The following is a 24,582-nucleotide window of genomic DNA, read 5'->3' as shown; positions in this document are numbered from 1 at the left end:
TCAGATTTATTTTTCAGAGGATTACTATGGGTCATACTCAACTTGACGGAACCTAACAACAGGAATAAAAGAGGAATCTTTGGGTGACAGCTAGAGGAAGATTTTTTTGTTCAAGATGGATGGGTGCTGGTGTAATTATTCAGCTTCACTATTCAGTCTCCGAATAAACAAATATAGATACAGATGTATTTCTCTGGAAGCTGGTAGTGAAAATGCTTGAAAAGGCAGATGATATTTTCTGTTTAATGTGGACTTGCAAGACCAAAAAAAAAATGTTATCATGTGAACAGGCTGATGGTGACAGTTTATATATGATATCAGTGGTTTGCTTTTTGGCTACAAAGCTATTTACAAATAGAAGAATAAACCCAATGAGATTCTTGTGGTGTAAACAGTTAACATCCTCTACTGTTGATTTAAAGATGGGAATTTGAATGTACTCTGTAATACCATGAGAGAAAGACCTGGTGATTACATCTGAGTAACCATCCAGCCCTGGGCAGCGCTGTAAATAGAGCACAGCTCCACTCTGAGAAAGGTGGGTCCACCTGAGTTGGAATTGTCTCATTACCAGCTGTTTTCTTTTTGACAATCCTTGGGCAATTTGAGAGAACCATGGTTGAGTGCAGGGCTTCTCAGAAGGCCCTGTTTCTTTCTAAAGTCGAGACGTTTCTTTGCATCACTGGATGTCTTCTTTCCCACAGTGTCCCAGTAAGAGGCTGTGTGAAGACCTGATTATCCCTAGAGAATCATTCCAACCAGAAGGACTTTGCTGATGTTAAAGAATTTAATAAGCACGACGATGACTTTGGAGATGGGACAGCCTCTAGTCCAGGTACCACCACTGGCAAAGGCAGAGAACACCTCACTCTCTGGAGTAGGTACTGCCCCTCAAGGGGAACTCTGTAGCCTTGAAGCTGCCCGGCAGCTTTTCAGACACTTTCAGTACCAAGTGCTGTCTGGGCCCCACGAGACCCTGAGGCAACTCCGGAAGCTCTGTTTCCAGTGGCTGCAGCCAGAGGTTCACAGTAAAGAGCAGATCCTGGAGCTCCTCATGTTGGAGCAATTACTGACCATCCTGCCTGGGGAGATCCAGATGTGGGTGCGCACACAGCGTCCTGGCAGTGGAGAGGAGGCTGTTACTCTTGTGGAGAGCTTGAAGGGCGAGCCCCAGAGACTGTGGCAGTGGGTAAGCAGAGGGTATAGTAATCTGGGGTCCCTCTGAGGTGTCCTCATGCCTCATCTACACTGCTGCATGCCTCTCAGTGTGCTGGATGGTACACATGGTTTGTACTTGACTATTAACTGTAACGTAAGTGCTTTGAATCTACCAAGTGGCAATATTATAAAAATGATCTCGTCATTTACTTTACATGAAACTTATAGCTAAGTAAAGCTCAAAGAGTTCCTCTGCTCATGGTGTTGAGCACCATGATGTGAGTGGCATGAATCCTTACCCAGCTTTAATTTTTTGCATTTGTTAGTAATTGTCTGCAATGTAGCTATTAGAAAGTGCAGATACAACCTGTGGTTTGATTATAACTTAACATTAGAGTGTTTTCATTTGTTTACCTTTTTATTGGTACAAACTGTTTATTTGAAACCTCTTAGCAAGGTCTTTCTTGAAGGTCTTACAAGCCTGATTAGTGCCAGCAGTTGGCCTATCTTATGATATTTCCATCAATGGCTAGAAATATGTGCTGAATGAGAAAATGAAGCTTGCTTTTTTTCTTCCCCATTACCTTTTCTAAAGTAATCTGTTGTAAAAGATTCACTTCATGTTTCTAGGCATTACAAATCAGCATCCTTCAGTAACTAATAATATGTGGTCTTTAGATCAGCAGCCAGGTTCTGGGACAAGAAAGTTCACCTGTGGAGGTGGAATCTGCAAGCTTCCAAGTAAGGGAGGCAGAGGCCAGTCTTGAAGTGGTGCCTCAGGAGCTGGGACTTGAGAATTCAGCTTCAGGGCCCGAGGAACAACTGAACCACATCATCAAAGAGGAAGCTGACACTGAGCCAGAGTTAGGTGAGCACCAGTTATTATTCATGGCTGTATTGGGGGCTTTGGAGAAAGTTAGGCCTCTATGGCTTTCTGAGTTGAAAGTATGTTAGCTTAAAACATTCTTTGAAATTTTGGGACCAAGGTCGATGTCCATAAGTCACTCTGAATAAGAGATGACAGTGTGTTCATTTCAACTTTATATTTGTGTTAGGCCATTTGGCTTTGGGGCCTGAGGAAGAAAAGGAAGCAGTATTTGGGTGAGTCTCTTTGGATGTTAGAGGGATGTGGACTTTATTACTGATGAAAGTACAAATCTTGAAATTGTGCCTGGAACTATCAGTTCTAATTTGTCAAATATTTTAGTTTCTGTGTTTTTTTTTTCAATCAAAGACTTCTGTGGAATGACTGAGGAATACACCTAAATTCTTAAAACTTCCTATTTCTCACTTCAGTGATGGATGCTCCTCAGCTTCTTTTGAGACCTGTGGAAAGGCTCATCACTGACCAGGACACTGAAGGCTTCTTTCTTCAAGCATCATCTCAGGTGAGCAAAGTTTCTCTGTTTTTTTTTTTGCCTCTGACCCAGTTTTGTGTTTTGGTTTTTTTTTAAATAAAATTTCATTTTAATTGTGATTTTTCACAAACATTTATAGAAAAGTTAGGGGTTTTTTTAATGTTTGTATATTTTTTGTTTTTTTAAACTTAATGAGGTTTTAATTGTTTTTAACACATAAACAAATAAGTTCAACTTTTTGAAAGTTTGCTTTAGTCCGTTTCAGTTTTTTATTGTTTTTTTTTTTTTACTTTTCTCCCTGGCCTGCCCCCTCTTCCCCCACAGTACACTCTTCTCTTTGAAAAGTAAAAGAAAATTTCTTTCATTGTTTTATATACCCTCCTGCCACCAGGTCCACTCCACAATGCAGCCTTCTTTCTGGACTCCTGTCATGACAATAATACCTAATCACATATCCCTTTTAAACAGTTTTCTCCCTTCTCTGTTTCAATGCAGTATACATTATTTATCCCATCTTTCTCAGTCTCCCCCAGCAGCTATGTCAGTCCTGTTTATAACAGTGGCACCATGCAGTATTTGTCCTTTTGTGATTGAGATATTTCACTCAGCATAATGTCCTCCAGGATCACTCATTTTTAATAATATTGTGTAAATCCCTTGTTTTTCAGTGCAGCATAGTATTCCATTGTGTGAATATACCACAGCTTCTCTATCCACTGATTTGTTCATGGACACTTAGGTTGTTTCCAACTCCTTGCTATTGTGAACAGAGCTGCGATAAACATGTTGTTGTTGTTGTTGTTATGTGCCATCGAGTCGCTTGCGACTCATAGCGACCCTATGTACAAGAGCTCTATACGCTCTTCTATCCTGTGCCAACCTAGCCATCTCAAACGCACTTATTCCCACATCTGTAGTCACAGAATCGATCCATCTCATCAAAGGTTTTCCTCTCCTTCGCCGCCCCTCCACTCTGCCAAACATGATGTCCCTCTCCAAGGACCAGTCCCTCCTTGCAACATGCCCAAAATATGTCAGACGAAGCTTCAGAATCCTTGACTCCAGGGAACATTCTGGCATCACCCTCTCCAGGACAAACCTGTTTGTTCTCCTAGCAGTCCATGGTATATTCAACACTCTTCTCCAGCACCACAGCTCAAAGGCATCAGTTCTCTTTCTCTCTACCCTAGTCACTGTCCAACTCTCTGATGCATAGCACGTAATTGTGAAGACTATAGCCCAACCAGGCGCACCTTAGTCTCCAGTCTGACATCGTTGCTCTTCCGTACTCTTGAGAGGTCCCTCACAGCTGACTTTCCCAATGCAATTCGTCTCTTGATTTCCTGGCTGCTGTTACCAAGAGTGTGCATATATCTGCTTCGGTGTCAGTTATGGTCTCTTTGGGGTATATTCCCAGTAGTGGAATTGCTGGGTCAAATGGTATCTCTATTTTCAACTTTTTGGAAAGTGGCACACCACCTTCCACAGTGGTTGTACCATTTTATACTTCCACCAACACTGAATAAGGGTTCCAGTTTCTCCACAACCTCGCCAGCATTTGTTGCTTGCTGTTCTGTTAAATTTTTCTATTCTATCTGGGGTGAGATGATATCTCATAATTCTTTTTATTTGCATCTCTCTTTGAGCTAGGGATTTTGAACATTTCATGTGCTTGTTGGCCATCTGAATGTCTTCTTTGGTGAAGTGTCTATTCATATCCTGTACCCATTTTTCAATTTGATTATTTACCTTTATCTTGTGGTGCTCAAGTATTTTATAAACTCTAGATATAAGTCCCTTATCGGACATGTCATTACCAAATACTTTTTCCCAGTCTGTGACTTACCTTTTTACCCTGTTGGAGAAGTGTTTGGATGTTCATAGGGATTTGATTCTTGGAAGGTCCCATTCATCTGTTTTATCTTCTCCTGGTTGTAGATTTTTCAGAATGTTTGGAAGACTGTTTATGTCGTGGATTAGAGTTTTTCCAAGCTTTTCTTTAATGAAGTTTGTAGTCATTGGTTTTAGTCTTCTCTGACCCAGTTTTGATCATTCACCAATAGTCAGGAAAATGGAAATGAGTGCCTTATCAGAAGTACAGTGGAGAACAGGGCCTCTCTAGGATAACAGGAGCAATACACATGAAGAAAAACTTCAATTTCATTATTTCCCTCAAGGGAAATTATTTCTTCTCGAGGTAGGAAAAAAAATTTATATATATAAATTTTTTAGAAGCAGAGAATACCAGAAGAATGTCTATCTGTGCTTCATTGATTATGCAAAGGCATTTGACTGTGTGGATCATAACAAACTGTGGCTGACTCTGAGAAGAATGGGAATCCCAGAACATTTAATTGTGCTAATGCGAAACCTATACTTGGACCAAGAGGCAGTAGTCAGAACAGAGCAGGGTAACACTGCTTGGTTCAAAATTGGGAAGGGTGTGCGCCAGGGATGCATCCTGTCTCCATACCTTTTGAACATGTATGCAGAGCAGATTATCCGAGAGGCTGGGCTCTATGAGGAGAATTGTGGCATCAGGATTGGTAGAAGATCTATTAACAATCTGCGTTATGCAGATGACACAACCCTGCTTGCTGAAACTGAGGAGGACCTCATGCACTTGCTGCGAAGGGTCAGGGACTGCAGCCTTCAGTATGGACTGAGGCCCAATGTCAAGAAGACAAAGATTCTCACCACTGGACCAGTTGGCAGCGTCAGGATGGATGGCAAAGAGATTGAGATTGTTCACAGCTTCAGTTTGCTCAGCTCCACAGTCAACACTCTTGGCACCAGCAGTCAGGAAATAAAAAAGCGTATCACGATGGGAAAGTCTGCTGTTAGGGACCTCTCTAAAGTACTCAGGCGCAACAGTGTCTCTGGAGACTAAGGTGCGCCTGATACAGGCCATGGTATTTGCAATCGCTTGTTATGCATCAGAGAGTTGGACAATGACTAGGGAGGACAGAAGGAGAGTGGATGCTTTTGAGCTGTGGTGCTGGAGAAGACTACTGAATGTACCATGGACTGCCAGGAAAACAAACAGATTCATCTTGGAGAGGATTAAACCAAGCTCCTCCTTGGAGGCAAGGATTCTGGGGCTTCGTCTGACATACTTTGGACATGTTGCCAGGAGGGACGGGTCTTTGGAGAGGGACATCATGCTTGGGAGGGTGGAGGGACGGCGCAGGAGGGGAAGACCCTCTATGAGATGGATTGATTCGGTGACTGGGGCAATCGGGATGGGTGTGTCAGAAGCAGTGTGGTTGGCGCAGGATAGAGCAGGGTTTAGGGCTGCTGTGCATAGGGTCGCTATGAGTCGCAAACGACTCGACGGCACATAACAACTTTTTTAGAACTTTTTTTTTTTTAAATATCCTCTTTATTTTAAACATTTGGCTACTACCCAAGTACTTACATTTGTAATCAATTGCTAGGTTATGTATAGATGGTAAAAATGATCATTGTTGTTGTTTTTGTATGCCATCGAGTCACTTGCAACTCATAGTGACCCTATGTACAACAGACCTAAACTTTGCCCTGTCCTGTGCCAGCAGCACTGTCTCTGACATTCCCATCCCAATTACCCCAGTCACTGAAACTGTCCACCTCATAGAGGGCCTTCACCTCCTGCGCCGTCCCTCCACCCTACCAGGCATGATGTCCCTCTCCAAGGACCAGTCGGTCCCTCCTTATAACATGTCCAAAGTATGTTAGATGGAGCCTCAGAATCCTTGCCTCCAAGGAGCCGCCCGGTTTAACCTTTTCCAGGATGAATCTGTTTGTTTTCCTAGCAATCCATGGTACCCTCAATACTCTTCTCCAGCACCACAGCTCAAAGGCATCAATTCTCCTTCTATCCTCCCTTGTCATTGTCCAACTCTCTGATGCATAACAAGTGATTGCAAAGACTATGGCCTGTATCAGACGCACCATTAGTCTCAAGAGACACCATTGCTCTTCAGACTTTGGAGAGGTCCCTAACAGCAGACTTTCCCATCATAATATGCCTTTTAATTTCCTGGCTCCTGGTGTCAAGAATGTTGACTCTGGAGCCAAGCAAACTAAAGTAGTGAACAATCTCAATCTCTTCAGCATCCATCCTGATGCTGCCATTTGGCCCAGTGGTGAGAATCTTTGTCTTCTTGACATTGAGCCTCAATTCATATTGAAGGCTGTAGTCCTTGACCCTCTGCAGCAAGTGCTTCAGGTCCTCCTCAGTTTCAGCAAGCAGGGTTTTGTCTCAATATGAAAGATAAACACATTCAAAGTCCCCATTGAAACTGTCAGTCCTTCCCAAAAGGCACTTGAGGTTCCTCATCTCTCCTAAGCCCTTTGAGTTGACATATCAGCAAGTAAAGGACCCAGGTGATGAGTTTCTCAAAAGCAAGGCAGAGTATATTTAATTTCCATTTCGAATAGAGAAATCTAAGACCTAAACAAAGTGGAAAAGATGTGCAATGAGACAAACCTTCTCTCAAACCTACAACACCCTTGTGAGAGATAAAAGGAGAAGGAAACAAGTTAGAGTGGGAGAACTTTACTAAGAATGAAGAGTCAGGGGCAGAGCACATACTTGAGATTTGAAAACTCATAGGCTTAGGGCAGAAAGTGGTCAAGACAGGTATGTCACTGAGGAATGCCTAGGTGTAAGAATATCTGCGAGAGCGCGGACGGCAGTGAAGCAGAAGGAGTGGGAGCAGCTTCAAGAGCAACAACAGCAGGATGAGCTCAGATCCAGATCCCCTGATCATTGTCTCCGTAGCACGGACTGCCATCGCCAGAGCTGTCATCATAGAAGTCCTGAAGAGGGCCAGTGTGGTTCAAGCATATGTGTCAGGGGTCATATTTGGACATGTTTTAACAGCATGTTGTAGTCAGAATCCTGTACAACAGGGCAGTGTAATGGCAGGAATCCCCTGCAGTGTTCCAGCATGGAGCTGCCAGATGATCTGTGGGTCAGGCTTAAAAGCCATGTGCCTGGCAGCCCAGCCAGTGAGGACAGGCAATTCCAACATTGTGATCTCAAGAGGCATGGAAAACGTGAGCAAAGCTCTTCACTTGGTCCACTTGAGAGCAGGAGTAAGGATCGGTGAGACTCTTGTCCTCAATAGTGTACTCTGTGATGGGCTCACAGATGCATTTCACAACTATCACATGGGTGTTACAGCTGAAAATGTAGCCAAAAAATGGTGAGTAAGTCGGGAGGATCAAGATAAAATCTCAGTCATATCCGAGAACAGGACAGAGCATGCTCAGAAAGCTGGCCATTTTGACAAGAAGATTTTACCTGTGTCTGTATCTCGAAAAGGTCTTACTAAAATTAAAACTGATGAGTTTCCTTGACAGGGGAGCAACTTAGAAGACATGTCAAAGCTGAAGCCTCAGTTTCTTTCAGATGGGACAGGGACAATCACTGCAGCTAATGCTTCAGGTATAAATGATGGTGCTGCTGCTGTGGTTGTGATGAAGAAGTTTGGAAGCTCTTTGTCGTGGTCTAAACCCTTTAGCATGGATTGTGTCCTGGTCACAAGTAAGTGTGCCTCCTTCCATTATGGGAACAGGACCAATTCCAACAATAAAGCAAGCTGTTGCAAAAGCAGATCAACATCCAAATGGGCCATAGCCTTGGGCCATCCCCTGGAAGCATCTGGCTTTCGGATCTTGGTGACCCTGCTCCTCACCTTGGAGAGAACCGGAGGGAGCCATGGTATTGCTGCCCTGGGCATTGAGGGTGGGATGGGAATACCAGTGTGTGTTCAGATAAAATTATTAATTAACCACAAACTAAACCTGCACCTTTCTTTTTGGTAAACTTTATGTAACTGAGTTGGAGAACGTCCACTTTGCAGCAACTTTGTGACAACTTTAATGAGCATCTCACATTGTTATAAATAAAAAGAATCAGTCATGGGGTGGGGGGTAGAAAAAAAAGAGAATCTGCAACATGAGCATGTGGGATGGCTGAGTCTGACTTTTCTCCGCTCCATAAATGGGAACTGGCCCTATCAATAATAACCATAGCAGCAAATAGATAATGTGCTGGGTCAGACATGCCACCACCCCTGCAGCTGCTCTTTCTACTATTTCAAATTAATATTGTTGATTTACAGACTTTACTCACAATTGTGAGGTGTATTAGGGAAATAAATGGGACCGTGAGGAGGCAAAGAATATCACCCAGTGCAAGTTCAGGTTTAGCCCAGAATACCCAAGCCAGATTAACCACAAAGCAAATTCCTGAATTAGTGAAATCCTGGTTTCAGTTCAGCAGCACAAATTCAAGAAGCCTCTGGTTTTGCCTTACAAATGTTCTAAATCAGCATTTCCTCCTGTCATCTAGCAAGCAAAACTAACTGTGGTCAACACAAATACAAGTAGCCTCAGGTTGCATCTTGCCATAGTTTCTTCACAGAAGTGCTATAGTCTCTTCACAGTCTCTCTGCCACCATCATCGCTGGAGGACCTTTATGGTTCTAGAGCTGTTGAAGACCATGTGTCCACAGTTAAGGTAACTGGAGAGTGTGGCCTCCTTGCACCTAAACTAGGGCTAACAAAATGGCTAGAAGAGGCATTTGTTCACAAATGTTGAAAAGGGGCAAGGACTTTCACCAGAGCTGACAGAGAGAGAGGAAAAAAAGTCTTGTGGAGCGAGTGCCTAAATTTGAACTTCTAGCTTCCTAAAATGGGAGAGAATAAATTTCTGTTCTTCAAAGCCATCCGTTTGTCTCTGCTATAAATAGGATAAGCATGCCCATCACGCTTGCATTTTCTCATCTTCATTTAGAATCCCTCTCTTAATTTTCTCTGAATTCCTCTTCCCATTCTTGGCAACTTACTATTGAGATTTCTGTCACCATAGATTAGTTTGCATTTTCTAGGATTTTATATAAATGAACTCATACTGTATGTTCTCTTTGATCTTCTGCATGTGTTGTGTTGTGTTTGGTTCTTTTTAACTATTTCATCATTTTCTACAAAAGATTGATTACATTGCACCTGGAAATCATCTTATTTGTATATCTTGTGCCTAGAACTCATTCAGCATAGATTTGGAATAGTTTTTTTTGTTTTTTTCTATAATTATATTTTATTAATTTTCATAAACATTTACAGAGATTTTGGGCTTCCACTCATTCATTGTTGCACTATTCTCTCTACCCTCCTCCCAGTTTGTTCTTGTCCAAGATTTGGAATAGTTTTTGACCTTTATATGTTCAACTCTTCATGTTTCCCACACCTCTCTTCTGATTCATAGAATCACTGTGAGATACTGTGGACTCAACATCTAGTAATTTGATGAATGCTTTGAATTAAAAGTATTGAGCTTCGTAAAGCAGCATAAGGGATCTGTAAATGTGATTTCTCCCCCTTTCTTGATGAGAATTTAGGTGAGAACTAAGACTTAAAAATATTAAAAACTTGTTAAAGGTCATAGAACCAGAAGGCAGTATCACTTCCTCTTTTGAGTGTCTTAATTCTGTGTAGCTCAAAAGTCATACTCGTTGTTAAGTTGGAACTGACTTAGTTGACTCTCCAACAGGTTTTTGGAAACTTTAAATCATATGGGAGGAGATTCCCCATTTATTTCCTGTGGAGTCACAAGTAGATTTCAATCACCAGAGAAGCACCACCTGTGACTTGATAGCATAGTTCCCTACAGAGTAGGTCACCCAAGCTCCCTCTTCTTCATTTTTGTTATGAACTTTCTAGTTGGAACTTACGCATAACCGACCCTCCAGTGGGTTTTCAAGTAAATTTCAAGGGAAGAATTTGTCCATCTTTTGCTGTAGAACAGCTAGTAGATTTGAACTGGTTTCCTTTGGTTTGGCAGTACAATTGCTTACCACTAAGCAACCAGAGAACTTTCATTTAGAGGAGATGCAAAGACAACCTTATTCATGACAACTAATCCATTGAATGAATGTTACAGCCTAAACTCAGAACTCTGAAAATTACAGGGCTGTGTTGCCCTAACTCTGAATACACCAGTCATGTTTCTGGAAGGGGCTTAAACACAGTCAACTTCTGTATTTATTATTTTCTCTTTTATGCAAATTTGCACTGCCAATAAATTACATTCTCATTTGTTTTTACGTTGGAATGTCTAGATTAATTTAAATATTGGGACTATTAAATGTGGAGAGGTTGAAAAACCTACCTCCAGTATGTTCCCCATTCAATAGGAAGAGTTTACCCTTAGAAGCATGCCACTTAAAAACATACAAGTAAAAACCTAAATGTTTTCTACTCAGGACAAGAAATACTGCTGTAGGGACTGCAGTTTTTCTCTTGGCTTCTTCTTCCATTAATCTCTCTCCAGAGATTTATCAGAGCTTTGGATCCTCAGATTCCTTCAGTATATTCATTCATTTTCAGATTTCCTTTGGGCGCCATGAAGTACCTTTCTCTGGAGCTGTTTTTTAAATCATGACATTGTATATTTTCCAGGATCAGTGGAGGCACTTGGATTCCACTCAGAAGGAGCACTACTGGAACCTCATGCTGGAGAACTATGGCAAAATGGTCTCAGGAGGTGAGGGCATGGCTTACCCAGTGGAAGGAGATGGAAGGACTAGGAATTCTTAGGCAATGTTTATATTCTTTTATAGATGCAAGTTCACCCTGAAGTGCCCTGGGTGGGAAATCGTTAGTAACATAGTTTGGAACTAGGATAAGTGGAAGCTAGCAGATGTATAGCAAGAACTTTCTTTGTATTCCATTCTTGGAGGTCCAGTAGGTGCACTGCATACAATAACTCCTCCAATCTTCACATCATCCTTATGATTGGAGGGGTTGTTCTGTATTAAACATGATGAAAGTGTCCAGTGGAGCTAGCAGCTCCCTGTTCTGTGTATCCAAAGTGCTAAGTAAAGATGGAACTCAGTGTAGCTGGCTTGGAGTCCATGCACTTTTCCTGCAGACAGCACAGCCTCACTCAAATGTGGGTGGACTTCATTGCTTTCTCTAACTCTGCTTTTCCTCTTTTTTGTGTTTTTCTTGACATCTTGTGAGTACTGGTCTGACATGTTCTTCTAAGATGCATGTCCTTTAATGGAATCTATGGCCTTCACGATTCCCTTCATGTTTTGGTAGGAGGAGGCTTTGAAAGACACTCATGCACTCATGCCAGTTCTCGTTGTTTACATAGGTTCACAAGGTGTTTTCTCTCTTTGCCAGGTACTTCCAATCCCAAACCTGACCCAGCTAATTCAGCCAGTTACAAGGAAGAGCTGGCAGGACCCCCGCTTTATGCCAGCGAGAAGATCCTAGCTCCCACCTGCAGTGGTGAGTCAGTTTCCATTGGTCCTAAGACGTTTCTGACCTTTCTTTGTTAAGGCAGGTGTGGTAGTTGATATGGTTTCCATTTTGTTTCTCTTCATTAGTTATAACCAGCCACGGATGGGCCTGTTCAGTTGTAATGTTGATGGTGGATCTCTCTTTGTTGCTGTTTATCAGGCTGTTGACACATGTATTTTACAATTAAAGAGTAGTCTCACATTTCTTGTCTTTAGTTTGTTCTGTAAAGTTGTAATAGATTTACTTCAGTGAGAATTAATACTGATCTAGAGTCGACAAATACAAAAACATGTAAAATTCAATTCAAAGTAATGTTTTATATTAGCCATCCTTCTCCTTACTAGCAAGAATTTTCAAAGTAGTTTCTTTTAATGTAATTATAATGAACAATAACCAACTCTCTCTATAATAAAGCAGCACCAAAAATCTATAAGTATCTTAACTAGTCTCTAACTTGCATTAAGCAATGCTGTAGTTGTTATGTTTTGTCGAGTGGACATACGACTCATGGAGCTGTGAACCACAGATCTGAACTTTGCCATAACTTGTTCACTCATGAAAACCTGCAGCATGCTCCAGCCCATTGTTACAGGCAGTGTGCCAGTCCATCTGCTTGATGGTCATCGTCTCTTTAGCAGGGCCTCCACCTTTCCTAGCATGATGTCTTTTATTAAGGACTCGCCTTGCTCGCTGAAACTGAGGAGTTTCTAAAGCATTTGCTACAGAAGGTCAAAGACTGGACTGGAGCCGTGAGCGCCACCAGGGCAGCAGCTGCCGCAGCCACTGGATTGAGGAGACGGAGACGTGAGTGGACGAGATGGCAGCGGCAGCAGAGCAGGAGCAGGAACCGGGCACGGGCAGAACACAGCGGCACTGGTATATTCCAGAGAACAAGTCTCTAAATATCTTTGCCATATTGATTCTGAGTTTTCTGGGGACTCAGGCTTATGAGGAGGTTCTGTCACACAAAGCAGTGTCTAGTGAAGACTACAAGTAAGAGAAGAAAGGATCGGAAAAAGAAGCTGAAGTACTATAGGAAATCAAGAGATCTATTAGATCTTTTGCCAATGATGATTGCCATGTAATGGTGAAACGGTCAACAATTTACCCATCTCCAGAGGAACTTGAAGCTGTTAAGAATATGGTGTCTGCTGTTGAATGTGCTCTTAAACATGTCTCAGACTGGCTAGATGAGACAAACAAAGGCACAAAAAGAGAGGGAGAGACAGAAGTGAAGAAAGATGAGGCTGTAGAAAACTATTCCAAAGATCAAGGTGTTCGGACATTGTGTGGTATAATGAGAACTGGCCTGGTGGCAAAAGGCTTGCTGATTAAGGATGATATGGACTTGGAGTAGGTTTTAATGTGCAAAGACAAACCCACAGAAACCCTGTTAAATACAGTTAAAGACAACCTTCCTTTTCAGATTCAGAAACTCACAGAAGAGAAATATCAAGTGGAACAATGTGTAAATGAAGCATCTATTATAATTCGGAATACAAAAGAACCCATGCTAACTTTGAAGGTGATACTTACATCTCTTCTAATTAGGGACGATTTGGAGAAAAAGGATGGAGAAAATGTTGCCATGAAAGATCCTCCGGACTTATTGGACAGGCGGAAATGCCTGAATGCCTTGGCGTCTCTTTTACATGCAAAATGGTTTCAGGCAAGGGCAAATGGATTAAAGTCATGTGTAATTGTCCTCCGCATTCTGCGTGTTTTGTGCAACAGAGTTCCCACATGGGCACCATTAAAAGGATGGCCACTAGAGCTTATATGTGAAAAGTCTATAGGTACTTGTAATAGACCTTTGGGCGCTGGGGAGGCCTTGAGACGAGTAATGGAGTGTTTGGCATCTGGAATACTACTTCCTGAAGGTCCTGGTCTTCACGACCCTTGTGAACGAGATCCAGCAGATGCTCTGACTGTTCAGCAAAAAAGAAGATATTATCCACAGTGCACAGCATGCACTCAGGTTATCAGCCTTTGGCCAGATTTATAAAGTGCTGGAGATGAACCCCTTCCATCTAGTAAGCCTTTTCAGAAATATTCCTGGTTGGTCACTGGTAAAGAAGGTTCTGGGTCTTCAGCTTCAAAGAGACCATTTGAGGATGGATTAGGGGATGATAAAGATCCAAACAAGAAGATGAAACACAACCTAAGGAAAATCCTGGACAGTAAAGCAATAGACCTTATGAATGCACTAATGAGATTAAATCAGATCAGGCCTGGACTTCAGTATAAACTGTTATCTCAGTCTGGCCCTGTTCATGCCCCCGTTTTCACCATGTCTGTAGATGTGGATGGGACAACATCTGAAGCTTCAGGACCATCTAAGAAGACAGCAAAACTTCATGTAGCAGTAAAGGTATTGCAGGCAATGGGGTATCCAACAGGCTTTGATGCAGTTATTGAATGTATGAGTTCAGATGAAAAGTCAGATAATGAAAGCAAAAATGAAACAGTGTCTTCAAACTCAAGCAATAATACTGGAAATTCTACAACTAAAACCTCCAGCACCTTAGAGGTAAGAACTCAGGGCCCTGTCCTCACAGCAAGTGGCAAAAATCCTGTAATGGAGCTTAATGAAAAAAGAAGAGGTCTTAAGTATGAACTCATCTCAGAGACGAGTGGAAGCCACGACAAACGCTTTGTAATGGAGGTAGAAGTAGATGGACAAAAATTCAGAGGCGCAGGTCCAAATAAGAAAGTAGCGAAGGCAAGTGCAGCTTTAGCCACCCTCGAGAAGCTCTTTTCTGGACCTAATGCAGCAAATAATAAGAAAAAGATTATCCCGCAGGCAAAGGGTGTTGTGAACACAGCTGTGTCAGCAGCAGTCCAGGCTGTTAGGGTCCTTTCTGGACCTAATGCAGCAAATAATAATAAGAAGAAGATTATCCCTCATGCAGAGGGTGTTGTGAATACAGCTGTGTCAGCAGCAGTCCAGGCTGTTAGGGGCAGAGGAAGAGGAACACTGGCAAGGGGAGCTTTTGTGGGGGCCACAACTGCTCCTGGCTATATCGCTCCATGATATGGAACACCATATGGTTATAGCACAGCTGTCGCTGCCTATGGTTTACCCAAGAGCATGGTTCTGTTGCCCGTTGTGAAATTCCCAACATATCCTGTTCCCCACTACTCATTCTTTTAGCAAATAACAGAAGCTAATTCCTATTGAGCAACAATACAGTACAATACACTATGTTAGAGTAAAAGCCTTTTTAGCCCGCTTTCTTTGAACACATACTTGATCAAAATTATTTGTAAAGAACATCTTTCCTACTTTTTTATTTTAACAGATGTAAATTTAGTTCTTTAAAACTTAAAACCAAAAAAGAAACCAGTTCTGTGAAGTGGTACCTCATTTCTGGAAAATAACTTATACCAGCCCTTCTGTTCTAGAGAAATAAAAGACTAGCAGTTCAAAGTTTAAAAGTATCAGATTATATAAAATTAAGTTTGTGAAGGATGTATGGAGTCTCAAACACTGATCACAAATAAACTGCTTTGTTGTAACACTGAGTACTGCCTGGTTCCTAATGCAGTCCCTGATCCTTAGCTGATTGATTTGCATTGCCCCAGGGCACTTCATTTGGGCTATAGTGGGTTTTTTTAATACAATAGAGACTTTTCATTTAAACTTAACCTTATAAATACTCAAGTGTGTAATTTAAAGCCAGTAAAATATGGGTTTGAATATTGGTTTAGCTTACTATTTTTATATGTTTTGATATCAAATTACAAAGAATTGAAAACTAATAATAACTTAGGCCTAGAACCCATTCATTTGTAAACAAACTGCTAAAACAAGCAAAGGTAATTGTTCATTTGAGCCAGTCTACTTACTTTGTAAGCCCTTTGTCCCCTGTTGTACAAGGACACTCCCATAATAAAGATTCTATTCTGTTATCAGAGCACCGCTTATTAAAATGATGGCACTACTCAGAGATGGGGAAGAAGGAATATGATTATTTTAGCTCCTGAGTTCCAGGTTTTCAAAAATAATAAATTAATCAATAAAAAAATAGAAGGTCAAATACTACAGCCCTCAATATGAATTGAAACTAAAAATCAAGAAAACAAAGATTCTGACCATTTGGCTAATTGTCAGCATGATGATAGATAGTGAAGAGAATGAGATTGGTAACAGCTTCAGTTTGCTTGGCTCCACAATCAACACTTGTGGGTCAAGAAGTCAGGAAATCAAAAGACAAATTGCTTTGGGAAAATCTGTATCAGAGATCTCTCCAGAGTACTGAAGAGCAATGATGTCAGTCTCCAGACTAAGGTGCACCTGATCCAGGCCATGGTCTTTGAAGTTACTGCTATGCCTCAGAGAGTGGTACAGAGTAAGAATGATAGAAGAACTGATGCTTTTGAGTTGTGGTGCAGGAAAAGAGTATTGAATATACTGTGAACTACTAGGCGAACAAACAGGTTTGTTCTATGGAGGATAAAGCCCAATTGCTCTTTGGAGGCAAGGATTTTTAAGCCTTGTCTGACATACTTTGGACATGTTGTAAAGAGGGACCAGTTCTTGAATAGGGACATCATACTTGGAAGGGTGGAGTGACAGCACAAGAGAGGAAGACTCTGGATGAAATGAATTGATTCAGTGACTAGATAATGGGGGTAGCTGTTTCAGAGACAATGAAGGTGGCTCAGGATAGAGCTGTTGTACATAGGGTTGTATGAGTTGCAAGTGACTTGAAGGCACATAAGCACAACAGCAGCAGCCCCCTCCAGATAACATGTCCAGTGTGTGAGGTGAAGTTTCACTGTCCTTGCCTCTAAATAGCACCCTGTTTGCACATCCTCTAAGAAAAGAAGACTGATTTTTGGCAGTCCATGAGATAGATACTATATATAATTTATCTTTTCCATGTTTAATGTTTTCATTTGTACATTTTGTAGCATCCTTACATGAATGTGGTTGTGCATCTGTCACCAGAATCTATTCCCATATTTCCCATCACCATCAAGAGAAACTCAGTGCTTACAAAAATGACTACTGTGTCCTCTCCTTCCCTGTCCCTGGAAAGCACTCATAATGTTTGGTCTCTGTGTAATTGCCTATCCTAGATAGTGCATAGGGAGCTCTGGTGGTCCAGTGATAAGAAACCACTGCACAGTTACAAAGGCATGTGGCTTGAATCCACCAGTTGCTTCACAGAACAAAGATGGGTATTCTCTTCCCATGCAACTTACTGCCTTTGAAAACCCACTGGTGGGTTACAACAACAATAACAGTTCATTGATCTAAGTTCCTTTTTGTGCCAAATGCAAACAGAATGCTGCTTGGAAGCAAGGGTGGTGAAGCTTCATCAACATCTTTGAACATGTTACTAGGAGAGGCCATTCTTCAGAAAGGAGGATTGTCAGTGAAAGAGAGGAAGAACTCTAACAAGGTGGTTTGACATCATGGCTACTGTAATGGTCTCAAGTGTATCAGATGATGAGGATGGCACATGATAGGTCAGTATTAAGTTCTCTTGTTCACAGGGTGTGTGAATTATATACAACTCGACAATGTCAAACAGGAACACAGATTTTTCATATTAGTGAGATTATGTAAAAACTGAGCTTTGGTGGTGGTGTGTCTACGTAGTTGTGATGGCTTGAATCTGCCAGTGGCTTCTCAGGAAAAAGGTAGTCAAAATCTTCTCATGTGATTTATACCCTTGGATACTTCTTTGAGGATCTGCTATGAGTCAGTTCCATCTTGACAGCAATAAGTTGAGATATAATTTGTCCTTTTGTGATTGGCTTACTTTATGCACTGCAGTGTGATTTCATTGTTGTTCCATGTTATATAATATACATGAACTTCATTTTTCTTTCATATCTCACATACTTGGGGTATATTGCTGGGAGGGAAAAGTCTTTACAGAGCAACATCATGTTTGGAAGGTTAGAGGGACAGCGCAGGTGAGGAAGAGATGAGATGAGATGGATGAGATGGGTTGACTTGGTAACAGAGTAGGTGTGTCAGAGACAGATTATTTAAAGATAGGGTCACAGATAACTGGACAGCACATAAGAACAACACTGAGAAAAAGAATCAAGACTTCTCTCGCTGTAAAAAATAACCTAAAAGTTAGAAATTGGTTGAAAACTTTGCATGAATCTTACAGATCATCACTTATTTTTTTTAATATGAAAATAGACTTGATTTAAAAGTTACTTAAAGAAAAATGGAAAGAAGCCTTAAAGCATGAAAAATGAACAGTAGTTTCATACTTGAATACTTGAATTTAAAACAATGAAAAACAAGCTTTAACCTAACCAAACCACACATCTTTAAAATTAAAACTCAGTATTTATATAGTGAACACTTATACCAAAAGATGGCACAGTTGTTACACAAATTAGCTGACCCCAAATATGTGGATCTTTAAGCCTTGAATGATGGAAATAATTAGAACACCTCGCTGCAACTAATAGGCCATACAGGAATCCACAAAGCAGGCCCTCAAAAAAACACCTAGATAGCTCCTTGTGTAGAACTCAGCCACTGAAAACCCTGTGGAGTGCAGTTAAACACATGTAGAGCATTGTACATTGGAGTAAAGTGCACATCAGTTGGTATCCACAGCCTTACCGTGCATGTGTGAAGACAGTCATACCTCCGGGAGGAACTTGCCTTAAGGAATTGATCAGAAATGCAAAGGAAGACTGATGAAAAAAATACCATTGTTTATAGTGGTAAAAACTTAATTTTGCAAATAAGAGAATTCATACACAATTATGTGAAGTACATTTCCATGATGAATGATTATTCAACCATTACGAAAGAATATTTAAAATCACTCTTTTAAGGCAAAAGAAAACAACTTTACCATTTAAAAGAAATGTTTGAATTAACAAGTTCAGGCCTAGTTCTTAATGTTAGCCTTGAAAGACCTTGGTACATAGAAGAAAAAGGCAAATAACTTCTTTAGATCTATGGTAGTAACAGTGGACAAAATTCTGACAAGACGTTCTACTGCCAACACAGAAATATCAAGTGCACATCACTGTGTAGTGATTGTAACCACAACTGGAGTTAGGATTTTTGTTATGTGCTTTGAGTCACTTACAACTCTTATCAACCTTATGTACAGTACCACTGAATCCTGTGTCCTGTGCCAACTTTATTGTCTCTGACTCATCTACACTGATTACACCAGTCACTGAATCAATTACTCTCATCAAGGATCTTCCCTTCCTGTATTGTCCTTCCACACTTCCAAGCATGATATCCATCTCCCAAGACCTGGTCCTTCATTGCAACATGCCCAAAGTATGTCTGACAAAGCCTCAGAATCCTTGCCTCCAAGAAGCAGCCTGGTTTGACCTTCTCCAGGACAACCTGGAAAACCATGGTATGTTCAAGACTCTTCTCCAGCACCAAAGTTCAAAGGCATCGATTCTCTTTCTATCATCCCTAGTCATTGTCCAGCCTTCTGATGCATAATAATAGGTAATTGCAAAGACTGTCACCTGGATTAGGTGCACCTTAGTCTCCAGACTGACATTATTGCTCTTCAGTACTCTGGAAAGATCTGTGACAGCAGACATTCACAATGCAGTTCGTTTTTTGACTTCCTGGCTGCTGGTACCAAGAGTGTTGATTGTGGAGCCAAGCAAACTAAAGCTATTAATAATCTCAGTCTCTTCCCCATCTATACTATAATGCTGCCAGTTGGCCCAGTGGAGAGAATCTTTATTTTCTTGATGTTGAGCTTCAATTATATTTAAGGCTGCAGTACTTGACCTTCTACAGCAAGCACTCTAGGCCCTATTCAGTTTCAGCAAGCAGGGTTGTGTCATCTTTATAATGCAGGTTGTTGATGAATCTTCCTCCAATCCTGATGCTGCACTTCTCATAGAGCCCAGCTTTGCAGATGATTTGTTCCACATATAGATTAAAAAGGCATGGAGATAAAACATGTCGCTGGTATACACTCTTCCCAATTTTTAACCATGCAGCAATTCCTTGCTCTGTTCTGTCTACTGCCTCTTGGTGTAAATAAATACAGGTTTTGCATAGGAACAATCAAATGTTCTAAGATTCCCATTTTTCTCAGTTGGTCAGAGTTTGTTGTGATCCACAAAGTCATATGCCTTTGCATAGTCAGTAAAACACAGACATTCCTCTGATTCACTGCTTTCAGCTAAGATCCATCCAACCTCACCTATAATATCCCTAATACCACAGCCTCTTTTAAACGTTGCCTGCACTTCTAGCAATTCTTTGTTGATGTACTTTTCCAGTGGTTTTTGATTAATTTTCATCAGACTCTTAATTAGGATAGATATTTAATGTTTTCTAGAAGTTAATAATAGATATAGATGCTGGATTAAACCTCAGCCCAAATAATTCACTTTTCTGCAACAGCTTCACCATAATAAAGCTTCCTCTTTTAAAATGAAAAATTACAACATTTGATTAATAATTTGATTATATATGAGTGGGAAAATGTCTGTAAAACTTAAGAATGGCATATTTACTTTCTTTTGATTCAAGCTTGACAATGAATTGTAGTTTGCAGTATAAAAATGAGAAAAGAACAGTTGTAGTCTTTTGAAAAAAAGAAGTAAAGCAAATAAAGTAGTTTTTCTTGAGGATGTGATTGAAGGTGATTTTTATTTTCTTGTGCATATTTTTGTGCCTCTTTAAAAATTGTTTCGGGGAGCTCTGGTAGCCTAGTGGCAAGAAGCTGCACTGCAATCCAGAGGTGCACAGTTAGAATCCACCAGATGCTCTGCTGGAGAAGGAGGAACAATCTACTCCTGTACCAGTCAGATCTGATTTGATGGTACATTTTAAATAAAATTTTTTAAAAAATTGTTTAATGGTATTCCTCTGTAATATGTAACCAAATAAGACCATCATTTAATAAGAACAAAATCATGTTTATTTATACAATTTTTTCCCCTCTGCCTCATGAGAAATCTGTGCTGTATAATTGTGAGGGATGACAGTAAATGTCCAATGGGCCCTGATTTGTTTCTCCAAAATTTTCTTCGACTCAGGAGTGGAAAATTCAATGGGGAATTCAGGCACCTGAATTTAGTACCAAGCCATTAATATGGATGATGGTTTTTACCCTCTTACTCATTAATGGCCTCTGGTTAAAATGATGCTCTTTACTTCGCATATAAGGAGAAAACAGAGTGTAAAATTTATTACAATATTTCAGACCTTCTTTCTTCTTTTAGGCGACAGGCAAGAGAATGGCGAAGAGAACCTCAACTTAGAAATCTGTTCGGACCAGAAGCCTCCAATTGACCCTTGTCACATCTCAGGAGAGGCCCCTCCTCAGGGTTCTTTGAGTGACTTCTTTGGTGAGAGTGAACAAAGAATCTTTGGAGAAGGAGATTATCCTCCTAAGGCACAGGGACACCATCAAGATGAGAAAAGACAAGAGCCTCTCTCTCCTCAGGAAAACATTTCTGGGAAACAGTCCTACCAGTATTTGCATGATTCTCACCCAGGAGGTCTCTCTGGATTGTTACCGAAGCAGAAGCAAGAAACCCCCCAGGAGAACCAGTTGAGACCTCAGATGACCCAGAAACTTCTCACCTGCAGAGAGTGTGGGAAAACCTTTTGTAGAAATTCTCAGCTTGTGTTTCACCAGAGAACTCATACTGGAAAGACATATTTTCAGTGCCCCACCTGCAAAAAAACCCTTCTGCGAAATTCAGATGTTGTGAAGCATCAGAGAATCCACATAGGGGAGAAGCCTTGCAGGTGTGATCATTGTGGGAAAAGCTTCAGGGACTTTTCTGGATTATGCCACCATGAGAAAATCCACACGGGAGAGAAACCACATGCAAGTCCTCTCTGTGACAAGAGGTTCAGCAGCAGGTCCACCTTAAATGAACACCAGGTAGTCCGCAAAAGAGAGAAGCCTTATAAATGTCCTCTATGTGAAAAAAGTTTTGGCTGCATCTCTGTCTTAAATAAACACAAGTGGGTCCACACAGGAGAGAAATCCTATAAATGTCCTCTCTGTGAAAAGAGTTTCACTCAGGTGGCAAATTTTAATGTACACTATCTAGTCCACACAGGAGAGAAGCCCTATAAATGTCCTGTCTGTGAAAAGAGGTTCAGCGACAGGTCCTCCTTAAATAAACACCAGCGGGTCCACACAGGACAGAAGCCCTATAAATGTCCTCTGTGTGAAAAGAGTTTTGGCCGCAGACCCGACTTAAGTATACACATGAGGGTCCACACAGGAGAGAAGCCCTATAAATGTCCTGTCTGTGAAAAGAGGTTTAGCAACAGGTCCTCTTTAAATAGACACCAGTGGATCCACACAGGACAGAAGCCCTATAAATGTCCTCTGTGTGAAAAGAGTTTTGGCTGCAAATCCGACTTAAATATTCACAAGCGGGTCCACACAGGAGAAAAACCTTATAAATGTCCTCTCTGTGAAAAGAGGTTCACTCAGGTGGCCAACTTTAATGTACACCAGCGGGTCCACACAGGAGAGAAGCCCTATAAATGTCCTGTCTGTGAAAAGAAGTTCAGAGACAGATCCTCCTTCAATAGACACCAGCGGGTCCACACAGGAGAGAAGCCCTATAAATGTCCTTTTTGTGAAAAGAGTTTCACTAAGATGGCCCACGTTAGTAGACACCAGTCAGTCCACAAGGGAGAAACTGTATAAATGTTCTCTCTGAAAAAGAGGTTCAGCAACAGGTCTCTCTTAAGTAGACACCAGTGAGTCCACGTGGGAGAAACCCAATAAATGTCCTCTCTGAGAAGAGTTTCATTGAAAGGTCCAACTTTAATAGACATCTGCACATCCAAAAAGGAGAAAAACTGTAAGTTTTTCTTTTGAAAAGCGTTTAATTCAGAGGTGATTTTAATAGACACTAGCAGTTGCACACAGGAGAGAAACCCTACAAATGTCCTCTCTGAGAAAAGTTTCATTGACAGCTCAAGCTTTTTTATATACCTCTGGGTCCATACAAGAGAGCAATGCTATATATTTCCCATCTGTGAAAAGAAATTCGTAAGTCCAACTTTATGAGACATCAGAGGGTCCATATAATCGATAAATCTTATTAATCTTGTTGCCTTGGGAAGAGTTTCAACAGGAGCTGAAATTTTGACAGACATCAGAGATCTCATTTGAGGAGGAAGTCCTTTCCATTACCAGACTCTTATCTTTTTCTGAGTCTGTAGTGAGTGGCACATACTGAGCTTTTGGAATCACCTGCAGGATTTCATCTGTTGTATCTCTATTTTCATGGATTGAAAAGGGAGAATCATCAGTTGTTTTTGAACTTGAAATTTAAGTTGAGCTCTTGGAGTGGATTTCATGCTTGTTCCATGTCTTCTAACAGAGCAGCTATAATTACCATTCTCAGTAATAACATCAGCACCACCTTTTATCAGTAATTTTCCAGAGAATGTCTTGCTGCTGGAGAGCTCAAGCAGATATAGAGGACTAAGGCACTCATGAGTGCTCTTATACATGTGTGTACAATGTGTAAACTTGATGTGCCCTTTCTTTAAATAAACTCAGTAGATTCACCCCTCATCTCAATTGTGTCTTGAAATGGTGATTGATACTGAAAATGTCTTTTCTCACAGAAGACCTGAGGTTATGATTGAGCTCCCTCTTGAGCCTTATCCAGACTCTCCCTAAATGTAGTCACTAAGCATATGTTTCCCTTGTACTCCTTAAATGTGGTTTTTGCATAGAATTAGATCAATCTGGGGAAGTGTCTCCATCAGCAGTATCTAGAACATAAAACCATTTCCCAAACGGCCTGATATACCCTCATACGACTACACCTACTTCTAATTCCAGCAACCAACCTGGTGCTTTCCAGGGTCTGGATCCATTGCAAAAGCTACCCATATTTCACACAGCGATACTTACCATTATGGGAATTATTAGTAAAGTTAGTATATTACTGCAGTGTAAAATGTTTCAGCAAGAGCTCAAATTTTGATGGACATCAAAGATTTCATCTGGGGCGAAAGTGCTCTCCAGGGCCAGATTCTTTTAATCCTTGTCTGACTGTCAGTCCAATGACAATACTGAACTTTTAAAAAATCACCTGCAGAATTATTACATCTGTTCTATACTTGTGTACGTTCATAGATTGAAAAGGGAGAACCTACTATTATTTTTTAACTTGGAAGTTAGTTTGGCCTCTTGGAGTGCACTTTATGTTTCCTTAATGTCTTCTAATAGAGATGCTGTAATTTCACAGGAATAACATCAGCTCAGCTCTTTCTCACTAGGAATCCAGAGCATGTCTTTATGATACAGAGCTCAAGCCGACATAGGACCAGAGAGCTCATGTGTGCTCTTTGACATGTAGGTAGAATGTAGACTTGAAGTGCCCTTTCTTCAAATAAACTCAGTAGATTTCACTCATCTCATATGTGTCTCAAATACTCACCCTCTCTTGATTTGCATTGAAAATGTGTTTTTTCACAGTAAACCCCAAAAGAGAGTTGAGCTCCCCGATTAGCCTGTAGTCAGCCTATTCCCTACATGTGGTCACTAAGAAACTGTCTTCAGTGTACTCCTTAAATATGGGCAGTGCAAAGAATAAGGCCAGCATGAAGACGGACAGCCATTTCTGACCTTGATTAACTCCACAGTGGTCAAGTGTCCCCATCAAGAGTATCTGCAACATAAAAGTAATTCCCATGAGATCTGATATATCTGCCATCCTGCACCTACTTCTAATTCCAATACTAGTCCTACAGTTCTCCAGGATTCAAAGTCTATTGCTATGTTACACATAC

The 24,582-nt window shown here is 40.9% G+C and overlaps 1 protein-coding gene and 2 pseudogenes across 1 annotated transcript; all 3 read left to right on the top strand.

The window, feature by feature from the left end:
- The first annotated feature begins 802 nt into the window (after positions 1–802).
- Positions 803–22,731, top strand: LOC102847565 (zinc finger protein 18-like). Its single transcript, XM_006900513.1, has 9 exons — positions 803–1,189; positions 1,837–2,026; positions 2,455–2,520; positions 6,698–6,717; positions 10,968–11,052; positions 11,697–11,804; positions 21,024–21,701; positions 21,867–22,453; positions 22,693–22,731. The coding sequence occupies exons 1-9, from the start codon at positions 803–805 to the stop codon at positions 22,729–22,731; spliced, it is 2,160 nt and encodes a 719-aa protein (XP_006900575.1).
- On the top strand, positions 7,242–8,142 carry LOC102874156 (annotated as a pseudogene).
- Positions 12,859–14,970, top strand: LOC102863341 (annotated as a pseudogene).
- Positions 22,732–24,582: the final 1,851 nt, after the last annotated feature.

The sequence above is a fragment of the Elephantulus edwardii genome, unplaced genomic scaffold (assembly GCF_000299155.1).
Source record: "Elephantulus edwardii isolate Elephantulus edwardi_28Jun2011 unplaced genomic scaffold, EleEdw1.0 scaffold00286, whole genome shotgun sequence".
Lineage (NCBI taxonomy): Eukaryota > Metazoa > Chordata > Mammalia > Macroscelidea > Macroscelididae > Elephantulus > Elephantulus edwardii.
Note: the sequence above shows the minus strand (reverse complement) of the source record. Positions and strands in the feature narration are given on the sequence as shown.

Bases quoted from the DNA above. Each gene is read 5' to 3' on its own strand.
- LOC102847565 (XM_006900513.1), top strand. From the start codon at position 803: ATGACTTTGGAGATGGGACAGCCTCTAGTCCAGGTACCACCACTGGCA. The intron at 1,190-1,836 runs GTAAGCAGAGGG...TGTGGTCTTTAG, and splicing joins CCCAGAGACTGTGGCAGTGG to ATCAGCAGCCAGGTTCTGGG. The intron at 6,718-10,967 runs GTGCTTCAGGTC...TATATTTTCCAG, and splicing joins TCCTTGACCCTCTGCAGCAA to GATCAGTGGAGGCACTTGGA.